This window comes from Oryctolagus cuniculus, chromosome 12 (assembly GCF_051225735.1).
Source record: "Oryctolagus cuniculus isolate XC-2025 breed Fujian yellow rabbit chromosome 12, ASM5122573v1, whole genome shotgun sequence".
Taxonomy (NCBI): Eukaryota; Metazoa; Chordata; class Mammalia; order Lagomorpha; family Leporidae; genus Oryctolagus; species Oryctolagus cuniculus.
In genome coordinates, this window is record NC_142878.1 from 30737795 (window position 1) to 30752398 (window position 14604).

A 14604-nucleotide genomic window follows, 5' to 3' on the forward strand; every position below is an offset into this window, starting at 1 on the left:
TTTTGGACAGGCAGAGTGGACAGTGAGAGAGAGAGAAAGAGAAAGGTCTTCCTTTGCCGTTGGTTCACCCTCCAATGACCACCGCGGCCGGCGCACCGCGCTGATCCGATGGCAGGAGCCAGGTACCCATCCTGGTCTCCCATGGGGTGCAGGGCCCAAGGACTTGGGCCATCCTCCACTGCACTCCCTGGCCACAGCAGAGAGCTGGCCTGGAAGAGGGACAACTGGGACAGAATCTGGCGCCCCGACTGGGACTAGAACCCGGTGTGCCGGCGCTGCAAGGTGGAGGATTAGCCTAGTGAGCCATGGCGCCGGCCATGCTGTATAGTATTCTATAGAGTACATATCCCGTAATTTCTTTATCCAATCTACTGGCTCAGCCAGCTTTCATCCTTTATCTGTAGTCTATTTATTTTTTTAAAGATTTATTAATTTGAAAGGCAGAATAACAGATAGACAGATCTTCCATCCACTGTTCACTCTGCAATGGCCAGGGCTGGGCTGGGCCAAAGTCAGGAGCTTCCATGGGTCTCTAGCATAGATAGGTGCATTAGCAGGGAGCTGGATCAGAAGTGGAGAATTCAGGACTCAAACTGGCGCCAATATGGGATGCCGCTCTTGCATGCATTGGCTCAATCCATTACACCACAACACTAGCCCCAAGATTTTTGCTTTTTAAGTTATGTATTTAGTTTTTGTGTTGCTTAGTAACTAGCGGTACTCTCATCGTGTAGCCCCCTATAGCTGTCTATCGAAGTCTAACCTAACCTAGCTTGCTTTTTCCTACCTATATGTAGCTTTAGAGAGTATCCAGCATCCCTATAATAATTCAGTTAGGTTTATATTTTATCGATAAATTAAGCATTCAGGAGAGTGAGTTGTAGAAGGTGGTTATTCTCATAGCTTACAAGCATTTTGAACTTTACCTTGCCTATTCTTACATATTTTCTTCATGATTATAATGTGGGGTTATTATAATACACACATCCCAGTGTAGAAGGAATCATTTGTTATATAGGCAACTTACAAGAGGCAGTTAACTTTATAGAGCATTTACTATAAATGATCAAATCCTTACCAAATGTTTTGCTGAATCTTAAGGCAAGAGAGGTGATGCTGACAAGAACCAAACTATTAAGATAACTGCCAAAGTGGGAACTCTAAAAAGGAAGCAACAAATGAGGGAATTTCTGGAACAGTTGCCAAAAGATGACCATGATGATTTTTTCAGCACTACAACACCTTTACAGAATCGAAGAGTACTGGTAAGGATCTTAAACATCACTCTTTTCTTTATATTGACTTTACCTTAATTTTTTTTAATTGGTGGTTATTGTTAAGGGCATTGAGTGAGAGCCTACACAGATCTACGACCAAAGCGTGATATAGTGAGCAGTCTGCTGGTATGTGTTATTCTCACAGTTTGAGAAGCTGAAGCCTGGAGCTTTGAGCTCTATTCCAGTCTCCTACTCAGGTAGCAGGGGCCCAGGTATTTTGGGCTTTTCCTCCACTGCTGTCCCAAGCACATGAGCAGGGAGCTGGATCAGAAGCAGGGTAGCTAGGACTTGAGTGGGATGCTGGCATCCCAAATAGAGGCTTAATCCGCTGCACCACAATGCTAGCCCCTACACAACCTTTAGAAAAGGAGTTATAGTTTCTGTTTACATAAGAGAAATCAAGCTTTTTTAGAGAAAAATCCTCTGTCATCAACCTAGAAATAATTGAGGCCACCAGAAAACATTTTGTGATCATGAGAAAATCCATATTTTGAGTGCCTGTTGATAACAAATGTTTGTTTTCTAGTTGCCAAGTTTCCAATACAGTCAAGATGATGATGATATTCTGCCAAATATGGACAGAAATCCAACAACTCCATCATCAGTTATCTTTCCATTGGCAAAAACTCCTCAATGTCAGCATGTCAGTCCTGGCATGTTAGCTTCCATAAATAGGTAAACATTTATGCATTGGTATGTTAATTCTTTTCCATCAGCACACTGCAGAAAATGTAAACATTTTATGAGTTCAGGGGCAAAGATGTGATTAATGGGAAGAATGGTCATTATAAAAACAATCAAGAATGAATAATTCCTAGATATTAAGGACAATCAGTAATTCAGTAATATTTCAGTAGTATTCAACAAATAGCTCATATTTACATCAGAATAAATTCCATATGGGTGAATGTTGTACATGTAAAAAAATTAAACTTAAAAAATGCCTGTCAAAAAAATTCCTAAAGAAAATGTAGAGAATTATAACCTCAGCTTAGTGAAGGTCTTTTTTTTGTTTGTTTGTGATAAAAAAGGTTATTTAATGATTTAAGATATTAGACTTCTCTCAAATTTCTTTCTTCTACTTGTGAAAAGCTTTTTTTAAGAAAACTTTTTTTTTTTTTTTGGACAGGCAGAGTGGACAGTGAGAGAGAGAGAGAGAGAGAAAGGTCTTCCTTTTGCCGTTGGTTCACCCTCCAATGGCCGTCACGGCTGGCGCGTTGCGGCCGGCGCACCACGCTGATCCAAAGGCAGGAGCCAGGTGCTTCTCCTGGTCTCCCATGTGGGTGCAGGGCCCAAGCACTTGGGCCATCCTCCACTGCCTTCCCGGGCCACAGCAGAGAGCTGGCCTGGAGAGCGGCAACCGGGAAAGAATTTGGCACCCCGACCTGGACTAGAACCCAGTGTGCCGGCGCCGCTAGGTGGAGGATTAGCCTATTGAGCCGCGGCGCCGGCCAGAAAACTTTTATTTAATAAATATAAACCTCCCTCCCACTCGCAAACCATCCCATCTCCTACTCCCTCTCCCATCCCATTCTTCACCAAGACTCATTCTTAATTATTTTTATATACAGAAGATCAACTTAGTATATACTAAAGATTTCAACAGATTGCAGCCACACAGACACAGAAAATATAAAGTATTGTTTGAATATTAGTTTTACCGTTAATTTGCATAGTACAGTACATTAGGGAAGGAGATCCTGCATAGGGAGTAAGTACACAATGACTTTTGTTGATTTAACAACTGACACTCTTATTTATGACGTCAGTAATCACCCGAGGCTCTTGTCATGAGCTGCCAAGGCTTATAGAAGCCTCTTGAGTTCACAAACTCCGACCTTATTTAGACAAGGCCATAATCAAAGTGGACGTTCTCTCCTCCCTTCAGAGAAAGATACCTCGTGAAGGTCTTTTTTTTTTTTTTTTTTTTTTTATTGACAGGCAGAGTTAGACAGTGAGAGAGAGAGAAAGGTCTTCCTTTTTTCGTTGGTTCACCCCCGCCAAGTGGCTGCTGCGGCTGGCGCACTGCGCTGATGCAAAGCCAGGAGCCAGGTGCTTCCTCCTGGTCTCCCATGAGGGTGCAGGGCCCAAGCACTTGGGCCATCCTCCATTGCCTTCCCGGGCCACAGTAGAGAGCTGGACTTGGAAGAGGAGCAACCGGGACAGAATCCAGCGCCCCAACCAGGACTAGAACCTGGGGTGCCGGCGCTGCAGGCGGAGGATTAGCCTAGTGAGCCACGGCGCTGGCCTGAAGGTCTTTAACCATGATGTAAAACCCAGAAGCCACTAAGGGAAAGATTAATAGTCAGCCATATTTTTTTTTTAAAGTGAAAGTTTTTAGCTGGTAGTGCTACCAGAAACAGTCAAAGACAAGTAATTTGAAAAAAGAGCATACACAGCTTAGTATAGGCAAAAGACTAGTTTGCCTAGTCCATATAGCACTCTACAAATTAACAAGAGAAGACAGGTGGAGGATTAACCTATTGCACCATGGTGTGGGACCCAGATACATTCTTTTAAAAACAGAGTTTCCCAGGCCTCTTCACTGGCTCTTCACTTCACCATCTCTATAAGTTGGCTTTTATTTTTAAAAGAAAAGGATAATGGATCATATACAAGGGTGGGAAAGCCTTTTTTTCTGCCAAGGGCTGTTTGGATATTTATAACAACATTTGTGGACCAAAGAGAATGATCAAAAAATTTAGGCTGCTGTAGAGTAATTGAACTTCAAGACCTGCCTATGATTACCTTGGCAGGGCCAAACCAAATGATTTCACCAGCATTATAAAGTCTGCAGGCTGGATATCCCCATCCCTGATATAAGATCTTATAGCCAAAGAAGAATATGAGAATTGATGTTCAGCTGATGTTTACTGTCATACTGGAATTAGAAATTATAGGTATGGGGAACTGAAAATAATCATTCAGTTTGGCTTCAAGCTTCATCTGTAAATTTCTTTTTAAAGAAATGAACAGGAAAAAGGAGTAAAATGGGTGCCAAAAAGGAGTCTTTTTATTTATTTAATTTGTTTATTTGAAAGTCTCAGGGAGAGACAGTGAGAGATCCATCTCCCATCTGCTGGTTCACTCCCCAAATGGCCGTCAGGAACTTCCTCCATGTTTCCCATGTGGGTGCAGGGTCCCAAGCACTTGGGCCATCAAGCACTGGGCTTTCTTAGGCACATTAGCAGGGAGCTGGATCAAAATTGGAGCAGCTGGGAGACAAACCAGCACCCATAGAGGATACCAGCATTGCAGGCAGTGGCTTTTTCTGGTGTACCACAACACTAGCTCTAAAAGTCTCAGTGAGAGGGGTTAGCATTGTGGCTTAGCAGATGAAGCCATTGCCTGTGGCACTGGCATCCCATGTGGGCTCCAGTTCTTATCTCTGCTGTTACACTTCTGATGGAAGATCTCTCACCTTCTCTGAGTTTCAAATAAATTAATTTTTTTTTTTAAAAAGGAAGTCTCAGTTTTGGAAAAGTGGTAGCAAGGTAGAGGTTAGAAAGCACATAGTACAATGAATAGTAAGCAAAGCAAAATTTCTTTGAATATTGATGTTCAGTGTTTTCCTTCAAAATATTTGGAGTGCTTTGTCCATCTCCATAGGCACACCATTTTTGTCTTTGAAGTAGAAAAGAAAAACTGTATTGTTTTAGAGATTGAAATAGATTTTAAATTAGTTTTCTTATGTGTTCTTTAACCTATGGATAAAAAGTATAATTAATGTTCATGTGAAATTATTTTGTATTGAAACAGAAAAGACTGTGATAAATATGTTTCTCGAATACAAAAAAACCATAAAAGTAATGGTGGTGTTGTCTGGGCCAATGTCAAGAAAAGAACAGTAAGTATTTCCATTCTTACTTACCTAATACATATGATAAATTAAGGTAGTTATAAGTTATGGTAACAGTTCTGGCTCTCAAAAGTGCTTATAGTCTAATACAGATAAATTATAGTATAAAGCCATGAATGAAACTAGGATTACCCATGGTAGTTCATAGACTGAAGCAAGATGAGAACAGGTAAAAATTTTAATTTGGTAAATGAAGTAAGATGGGGCACACATGCAGGACAGAGAAAGACATTTGGAGCATGACACACAAGCATAACATAATGTGCAGTGATTGGGGAATAATCCAGATTCAGTCATGATTTTCATAGAGTAAGAAATTTCATCAAATTCCTAGCTTTAAAATAGCTTCAAATGTTTTTCAGATTTAACGATATTTTTACATTCCAACATTTAAAATTACAGAAAAATTTTAATTCAGAGGTGCCTTAAAAAGATGATTTATATCCCTTTGAGAAAAGTTTTGGAGAATACTTTATTCCCTTAAATTACTTTTTAAAATATTAAGTAATGACTTTAATTAAAAAAATTTTTTTTTAAATTTATTTATTTATTTGAAAGTCAGAGTTACACAGAGAGAGAGAGAGGTCTTCCATTCACTGGTTCACTCCCCAACTGGCCACAATGGCCAGAGCTACACCCATCCAAAGCAAGGAGCCAGGAGGTTCCTCCAGGTCTCCCATGCAGGTGCAGGGGCCCAAGGACTTGGGCCATCCTCCACTGCTTTCCCAGGCCACAAGCAGAGAGCTGGATAAGAAGTGGAGCAGCCGGGACATGAACCAGCACCCATGTGGGATGCTGGCAGTGCAGGCAGCAGCTTTACCTGCTATGCCACAGCGCCAGTCCCTTAATTTCAAAATTGATGACCACATATAAGTACTAGTATTTTTTTTTCCTAAGTTTTACCTACTTTTTATTTGAAAGGCAAAGTGAACAAATAGAGTTAGCTTTCATCTGCTGGTTTACTTCCCAGTTGCCTCCAACTATAGGCCTGGGCTAAGCTGAAGCCAGGAACCCAGAATTCCATCTGGGTTTCTCATGTGGGTGGAAGAGACCAAAGTACTTGAACCCAATATGGGATGTGAGTGAAACAAGTGGCATCTTAACTGCTGCATGACACCATCTGCCCCACAAGTACTAAGAATTTGGAAAAGCTGATTCATCTCATATTTCCTCAAAGAGCTAATTTTAAAGAATGGTAATTTATGAGCATGGATTAGACAGCACTTAATCCCCCTGATGGTACCCCTTCAAACTGTTGTCTTCCTCCTCCTGTATGCATACTGGAATGTTTATACTACAAATTATATATCCATAGTATAATTCCTTTACAGAATCTCTATTGTGATTACTTACCCCATCCAATATTTATGGGTCTCATTTGTCCACAGAAAATGGTAGATACTATCATTGGGGACCTTGGTTTAAAATTAGGATGGGAAGACCAGTGTCCTGGTACAGCAGGTTAATCTACCACCTATTATGCTGGCATTCCATGTGAGCACAGGTTTGAGTCCCAGATGCTACACTTCTAATCCAGCTTCCCCCTCCCAGGGTGCTTGAGATAGTAACTGGACTCCTGCCACCCATATGCGAGATCCAGATAAAGTTCCTAGCTTCGGGCTCTCCCCATTCAGGCTGCTGTGACCATATCCTGTTATATTTTCTATTTGATTCTTTTCTAGCTGTGGCCAGTACTTTGGAGACCACTGATCTAATATATGTAAACATGTGCTAATTTTAGCCAAAAACTTAAAGTACAGAGAATGAAATCTTACTAAGTGTAAGGTTTTTTCTAAATGCAGTTTAACCAAATCATTTATTATAATTTTATGTTTGTATTTGGTTAATGTTACTAGTCCACTATATTACTAATTTAAACAAAATAAGTAAATAGTACAAACAGGCAATTTTCCAAAGTCCAGAGATTACCTTTAACAACTATATTGTGAGTTTCTAATATCTTATTACAGAAATATTTGCATGCATTGGGAAATAACATTGAATAAGTTAGTTTTTGCTGTGGATAAATGCGGCTCATAAGAAATTAGGCACAGGTTGGGGCCGGCGCTGTGGTACAGTGGGTTAATGCCCTGGCCTGAAGCGCCGGCATCCCATATGGGCACCGGTTTGAGTCCCGGCTGCTCCACTTCTGATTTAGCTCTCTGCTATGGCCTGGGAAAGAAGTACAAGATGGCCCAAGTCCATGGGCCCCTGCACCCACATGGGAGACCGGGAAGAAGCTCCTGGCTTCAGATCAGCTCCAGCCGCTGTAGTCATTTGGGGCGTGAACCAGTAGATGGAAGACACCCCCCCCCCCCCCCGCCGCCTTTCCTCTCTCTCTCTGTGTAACTCTGACTTTCAAATAAATAAATAAGTCTTAAAAAAAATTAGGCACAGGTGACTGTAGGCATATAAAGTATTGTATTCTGGGGGAAAAATCTGCATAATTTAGTTTTGAGGTAGGCATCACAGGAAGTAGTATTTTGCTATTAATATGAACTCTTTTATAGGTTGAAATTGATCTCTCACCTCAAGTAACATCAAGAAGAAAAACCCTGTTTAGCAACGGTAAGTGACTTACATCTTTCTGTTCTGGCTTAGTTCTCTCTGAAGTCAGTCTTCATATTTTAGTGGTCAATTCTCTTGGAGTTACTTTGAGAAATGTATTAATCCTTTTTATTAAATTTCTTTTTACAGATTTAGGCGAAAACTCTGGTTTTGGAAAGCTGTTCAGTAATGCAATGGAATCTTTAGATGAAGAAGACAGAGATTATTATTTTTCAAACTCTGATTCTGCATAGTAAAAACAAGAAAATGATTTCTAATAAAGCAGTCAATGTATTTTTATCTTCATTTGGATGATACTTTAAAAAAAAGTTCACATTTTCATATGAAGCTACATTATAAATACTTCATTTGCACTCAAAATATCCTTCAGAATATTCCTCATTGCTGTAGCTTATTAGCAAAATATAAGGAAAACTGTGTAGATACTTGTAAATTTGTTTTTGCAATATTAAAATTTAAGTCTCTTTTAAGCATCTAAGTGTGTTTACTTTAAGAATCATATTCTAAACAGGTTTTTAAAAAGCTTTCAATAAAGTGTTGCTACCATTAAGTTAGAGGAGAATGGGAGAATGACAGAGGTTGTATTGGTGGCTAGTAAATTCACAAAAAGTTTTAAAACAAAACTTGATGATCCAATGTTTAAATTACATATTGTAGAAACTATTTAACATGCTTCTCTCCTGACTGTTCTATCTGTGAAACTACATAAATTTAGGCCGGCGCCACGGCTCACTAGGATAATCCTCCGCTTGCAGCGCCGGCACCCCAGGTTCTAGTCCTGGTCGGGGTGCCAGATTCTGTCCCGGTTGCTTCTCTTCCAGTCCAGCTCTCTGCGGTGGCCTGGGAAGGCAGTGGAGGATATCCGAAGTGCTTGGGCCCTGCACCCCATGGGAGACCAGGAGAAGCACCTGGCTCCTGGCTTCAGATCGGGGCAGTGCGCCAGCTGCAGCAGCCATTTGGGGGGTGAACCAATGGAAAAGGAAGACCTTTCTCTCTCTCTCTCTCTCACTCTCACTCTCTCACTGTCTACTCTGCCTGTCAAAAAAAAAAAAAAAAAAAAAAAGAAACGTACATAAATTTAACTTATTACCTTTTCATTATTTTATTAGATAGAATCAGAGAACAGATTTGATATGTCATAGCAAATTTTTTTTCTTTGAATTCTATGCTGTATAATGTTTTAAAATTAGACAGAATGTTTTCCCTTTAGGTACAGTACATATTCACTACTTTTTCTCCCTATAATGCTCAAATAAAATAAAATTGCTTTTATAGTGTTTGTTCATTGGGGTTTTTGTTTGTTTGTTTGTTTTATTTTTTGTTTGAAAGAGTTAGAGAAGAGAGAAGGGGGGAGAGAGAGACCTTCCACTCACTGGTTCATTCCCCAAATGGCCAGAATGGCTGGAGCTGAGCCAGGCCAAAGCCAGGATCTTGGAGCTTTATCTCAGTCTCTCATATGAGCGCAGGAGCCAAACAATTGGGCCATCTTCCACTGCTTTCCCAGGTGCATTAGCAGGGAGGTAATTGGAAATGGAGCCAGCCAGGTATTGAACCAGCACCCACATGGGATGCCAGTGTCACAGGTGGAGGCTTAACTGTATGCCACAATGCCAACCCCTATTGTTGTTTTTGAAGTACTGGATTTTGAAGTACTGGATTACAGAAAGAAAATAAGTATAACTGTAGGATTTATAGAAACATAAGACTTAAGAAAAAGAGCACAGTTGTACAAAAACCATCTTTTGTTTTAGAGTGACTCTATGACAAGAGTTATTAGGAGCTGAGTTGCTAATATTTGGTATAATGCGGTGCTGCATGAAGTTAATGAGTAGTGTTTTAGGAATTAAGGTCATTAAATCTCTTAACTGAAAACAAAATGCTAATTTGAGACTTAAAAGTCTTAAGCTACCTTTTGTAAGTATACGTGAATTACAAAATATTTTTGCACCAACATACTTACCTTTTTGTCCCATTTCTTCATCAGCTTTTTGAAGTACCCACACCTATGTTGAAACCCAGTAACTTTAAAATATTTCGGTATTAGTTTGTATGGATATATAGGAAAGAAAACATGTTTGTAATCTAAGTTGCCAACAGTCAAACACATGAAACCATTGCTAACAAACAAGGACAGTGCCTTCATCTTGGGGAACATTCCAAAATACATCTCAAAAGCTATACTTTCTTAAACCACCCTCAGTAGTATCTTAAATAAATCTTGTCATAGTAAACTAGAAAAATATTGGTTGCACAATCTAGTTAGTCAAAATGATTACTGGACATTACAGGTTCTTTTAAAGTAATTTATGTAATCTATATGAATAAAATATACAATATAAAATAATGTTTAATCAGGAAATGTTCTCTTATTTACATAGTTTTAACTGATCATCACAAACCACCTCAGTAATTACTGAAGAGCATTTAGTATTGTGAGAGTTCTTTGAGCCATCTGGTGATGCATCAGATTTTAGTCTCTCGGTTAAGATCACTTGGTAGCATATGCATGTCAAACACATAGTGAATATATCTATAGATCTCCTCAGCTTTTTGATGAGTTACTTGTGCATAATTAGAGATTTCTTGAGGTGAGCTGAAAAACAGCAAAAGAAAAAACATTACATCTGTTGACTTTTATAAAAGCCATATCTTTTTTTACTGGTTCACTCCCTAAGTGGCCACAATGGCTGATTGGAAGCCAGGAACCAGAAGCTTCTTCCAGGTCTCCCAAGTGGGTGCAGAGCCCGGAGGACTTGGGCCATACCAGAGAGCTGGATCAGAAGTGGAGCAGCCAGGACTCGAACCAGCACCCACATGGGATGCCGACATTGCAGGTGGCGGCTTTACCCACTACATCACAGCATTGGCCCCAATAAAATAAATCTTAAAAAAAAAAAAAAAAAAAAGCTTCGTGACCTTTCATGTCAAACCATATTTAAAAAAATAAAAAATTGAAAGCAGCAAATGTTAGACCAAATACATAGAAATCAGAGTAAAGAAAGCTTAACATCTTGAAACATTCTCCAGAAGCATACCTCAAAGTAAAGGAATTCTACAAAATGCCTGAAAAGTAATAAAAAATAAGGATTCTTAGGTTAGATAAAGAATACACACAGTGAGGGGCCAGCACTGTGGCGTAGCCAGTAAAGCCACCACTTGAACTGCTGGCATCCTATATGGGCACCGGGTTGAGTCCCAGCTGCTCCACTTCTGATCCAGCTCTCTGGTATGGCCTGGGAAAGCAGTAGAAGATTGCCCAGGTGCTTGGGCCCTGCACCCGCATCAGGACCCGGAAGAGACTCCTGGCTCCTGGCTTTGGATGGTCCAGCTCAGCCCATTGGAACCACTTGAATAGTGAACCAGCAGATGGAAGATACCACTCTCTCTCTCTCTCTTTTAAATAAATAAATAAATCTTAAAAATAATACACATTGAGGTAGATAATTCATACTTTGAATGAGAAATTCAGCATAGTGAGAAATCATAAAACAGTCAATGCAGTAAAAGATCTTCAACAACAATAGCCTAAGCAGCAGCAGGAAGAATTTTCTAGATATCCAGGTCTTATTTAAAAAAAAAAATGATGGGAAGATAGACATCCACAAAACTTAATGCTATACCATTAAGCAAACAGTTTCACAACAGGCGTATTCCAAAAGAATAAAAGGAAAAGGGACAATAAGCTGAGTTCCTGCCACTTACATGGGAGACCCAGATGGATTTCCTGGCTCTTAGTTTAGCATGGAATGGATGGAAATCAGTCAGTCTGTTTCCCTGTCTTTCCTTCTGTCACTCTGCCTTTCAGATATATAAATGCATCTTTAAAAAATAGTAATAAAGAATAAAGGGTCCAGTGTTGTGCACAGCAGGTTTAGCTGCCTCCTGCAATGCCAACACCTCAGTATCCCATATGAGAGTGCCAGTTTTGAATCCAGGCTACTATGCTTCCAGTTTAGCTGCTCCCCACTAATACATCTGGGAAAGCAGAAGAGGCCACTCATTTTGGAGACCTTGGGCCTCAGCCATTGCAGCTATTTTGGGGGGTACACCACCTGATGAGATGCTCTATCTCTCCCCCTGTCTTTTCTGCCTTTCAAGTAAACATTTAAAATATACAAAAAATCGAAAAGCTACATTTTTAAAAGCTTATTAAATAAAATTTACTTAGGTTTAGCTAGACAAGCAAAACTAAATAGAAATGGAAAAGGAGAAATCCCTATCGGTAGAAATCCAATTAGTACAGCCATTATGGAAAAATGAATAGAATTCATATATGACCCAACAATCTTAACTACTGAAAATATAACCAAAGAAAATGAAATCACTTTATCAAAGAGATCCCTGCATTCCCATGTTTATTCCAGCACTATTCACAATAGCCAAGATATGGAATCAGCCAAGTTGTTAATTAGCAGATGAATGGATAAAGAAAATGTGGTATAGGTACACAATTGAATACTATTTAGCCAAAAAATAGAGCAGAAGCCTGTCATGTGGCAACATGTATGAAACTCATGTTAAATGAAATAATCCAGGCACAAAAAGACACATTCTCACTTGTGGAATCTAAAGTTCACACCACAGAAACAGAGGTGAATAGAGGTCATTAGAAGTTAGGAAAGGGGCAGGGGAGAAGAGACAGACAGAGGTTAGATAACAAGTCACCAAGATACAGTTAAATAAGAGTATTTCAAAAAAAAAAAAAAAAGTATTTCATTCTAGTGTTCTGTAGAATGGTAGGGTAAATATAATCTATAACAATATATTTATTACATATTTCAAAATAGCTGGAAGTCTGATGGTCCCTAACAGAAAAATGATAAATGTTTGAAACAGAAATACTGATTACCTTGATTTTGTCATTACACACTGTATGCATACATATATTGAAAATTTATATGGAAGCTCAAAAATAATATCAATTAAAAATGTTAAAATTAATAAGACATACCTGTTAACCATCTTTTTCACAGATGAAAACTGGTAACACATATTTAATGCAGTTATATAACTTATATTGGGTATACTTAAATAAAACTGTAGTGCTTCACATTTACTACTATTCACCACTGTTGGAACATGAATACCAACATGCTTTCGTTGTTCCAATAAAGACAGTTCCTTTAGCAATTCTGCAGTTTCTTCTTGGCAGGAACTAAAAAGAATTCGGATTCCCGCACCAATTAAGGAGGTCAGAAGGCTGTCATAGCTTTTTGTTCTCCTAAACATCCTTGATGTGTCTCCTAAATATTTCATATTTTAGGACAATGAAAATGTTAGTAACAAATATTAAGTAGAATATACTTTACATTTTTTAAATCCAAAGATCTACATCAATAAGCAAAGTAATGCCATATTCTATTAATAAGAAACACCTATAGCAGTTTTAAAGTGATTCTTAAGTATCTGAGATATTATAAGTGTTTTGAACTATTATCAGCACAGAAAGGTAAATAAATAAGAGAATTTGTATCGTTAGACAACTTAAGAAAGTTAAGATCTATTCACCTAGGGGCTAGAGCTGTGGCATAGCGGGTAAAGCTGCCGCCTGCAGTGCCGGCATCCCATATGGGCACCAGTTTGAGTCCAGGCTGCTCCAACTTCAGATCCAGCTTTCTGCTATTGCCTGGGAAAGCAGTAGAAGATGGCCCAAGTCCTTGGGCCCCTACACCTGCCTGGGAGACCCAGAAGAAGCTCCTGGCTCCTGGTTTTGGATTGGTGCAGTTCTGGCTATTGCAGCCAGTTGAGGAGTAAACCAATGATGGAAGACCTCTCTCTCTGCCTCTCCTTCTCTGTGTAATAACTCTGGCTTTCAAATAAATAAATAAATCTTAAAAAAAAAAAAAAAAAGATCTAGGGGCTGGCGCCATGGCACAGTGGGTTAATCCTCCACCTGCGGCACCTGCATCCCATATGGACGCTGGTTCTAGTCCTGGCGGCTCCTCTTCCAATCCAGCTCTCTGCTATGGCCTGGGAAAGCAGTAGAGGATGGCCCAAGTCCTTCGGCCCCTGTACCCACATGGGAGACCCAGAAGAAGCTCCTGGCTCCGGATCGGCACAGCTCCAGCCGTTGAGGCCATCTGGGGAGTGAACCAACGGAGAGAAGTCCTCTCTGTCTCTGCCTCTCACTGTCTGTAACTCTACCTCTCAAATAAATAAATCTTTTTTAAAAAAAGATTAGTCATCTGTAATATTTTTTATACTAGCAACTGATGAAGAACTTACTAAGTGTTGGTTTAAGTGATACAATCTTGCACTTATTAAAGAGTGAATCAACAAAGACCTGTAAATTCATTTTAGCATCATCTTTCCAATTAATTTACTTGTTTCCTTCATTTGATTTTCTGTATTCTACTACTTATATCCTTTTTTTTAATTCTCCAATATGCATCCCCAAACCCAAAGATACTTTTCCATCTATTTATCTCTTACTTTTCATTAAACACACAAAGCACGCACACACACAAGTGACTTATCCAAGGTTACATGGTTTACCAGTGACAGATGGAAATACGGTTGCACAATTCCCAAACCAGTGTTTTACATGAACTATACTATGGCCTTTTATGTGTAATTAGCCCATCTATACTGGTTTCACCTACATGATTTCATTTAATCCCTTGAATATCACAAGATAAGTAAAACAATTATTCCTGCAGAGGGAAAGATTTGTCAATGCAATGATACATACTTTAGAGAAGCCAGATATCACTGTATTTTCTGATTCCACACCCCATTATTTTTTACTATTCAAGGTGTCTCCACACAAGTAAATAACTATCACAGAAATTCCCTAACCAAAGCTCCAATCCTGTATTTCCTAATCATCCAAGACATCCATTTAAGTGACTCATAGAAAATTCAAATACATTCAACTCTACTGCTTCTCTTATATTCACA

At 39.3% G+C, this 14604-nt stretch overlaps 2 protein-coding genes across 9 annotated transcripts in view; one reads left to right on the top strand and one right to left on the bottom strand.

Annotated features, from left to right (window-relative positions):
- The window catches only part of MIS18BP1 (MIS18 binding protein 1), a 60886-nt gene extending 52709 nt beyond the window's left edge, over positions 1 to 8177 (top strand). For all 8 annotated transcript variants that reach the window (XM_002717974.5, XM_008269549.5, XM_070053709.1 and 5 more), the window contains 5 exons: positions 1102 to 1265; positions 1804 to 1952; positions 5037 to 5124; positions 7647 to 7704; positions 7834 to 8177. In XM_002717974.5, the coding sequence (XP_002718020.1) occupies positions 1102 to 1265; positions 1804 to 1952; positions 5037 to 5124; positions 7647 to 7704; positions 7834 to 7937 (563 nt within the window). In that variant the 3' untranslated portion in view covers positions 7938 to 8177. The remainder of the gene's footprint in view (positions 1 to 1101; positions 1266 to 1803; positions 1953 to 5036; positions 5125 to 7646; positions 7705 to 7833) is intronic.
- A 1816-nt stretch (positions 8178 to 9993) lies between these two features.
- FANCM (FA complementation group M) overlaps positions 9994 to 14604 on the bottom strand; it is a 57804-nt gene continuing 53193 nt past the window's right edge. Inside the window, 3 exon segments of the mRNA XM_008269550.5 lie at positions 9994 to 10185; positions 10187 to 10297; positions 12656 to 12947. Coding sequence (XP_008267772.2) covers positions 10071 to 10185; positions 10187 to 10297; positions 12656 to 12947 — 518 coding nt within the window. The 3' untranslated portion in view covers positions 9994 to 10070.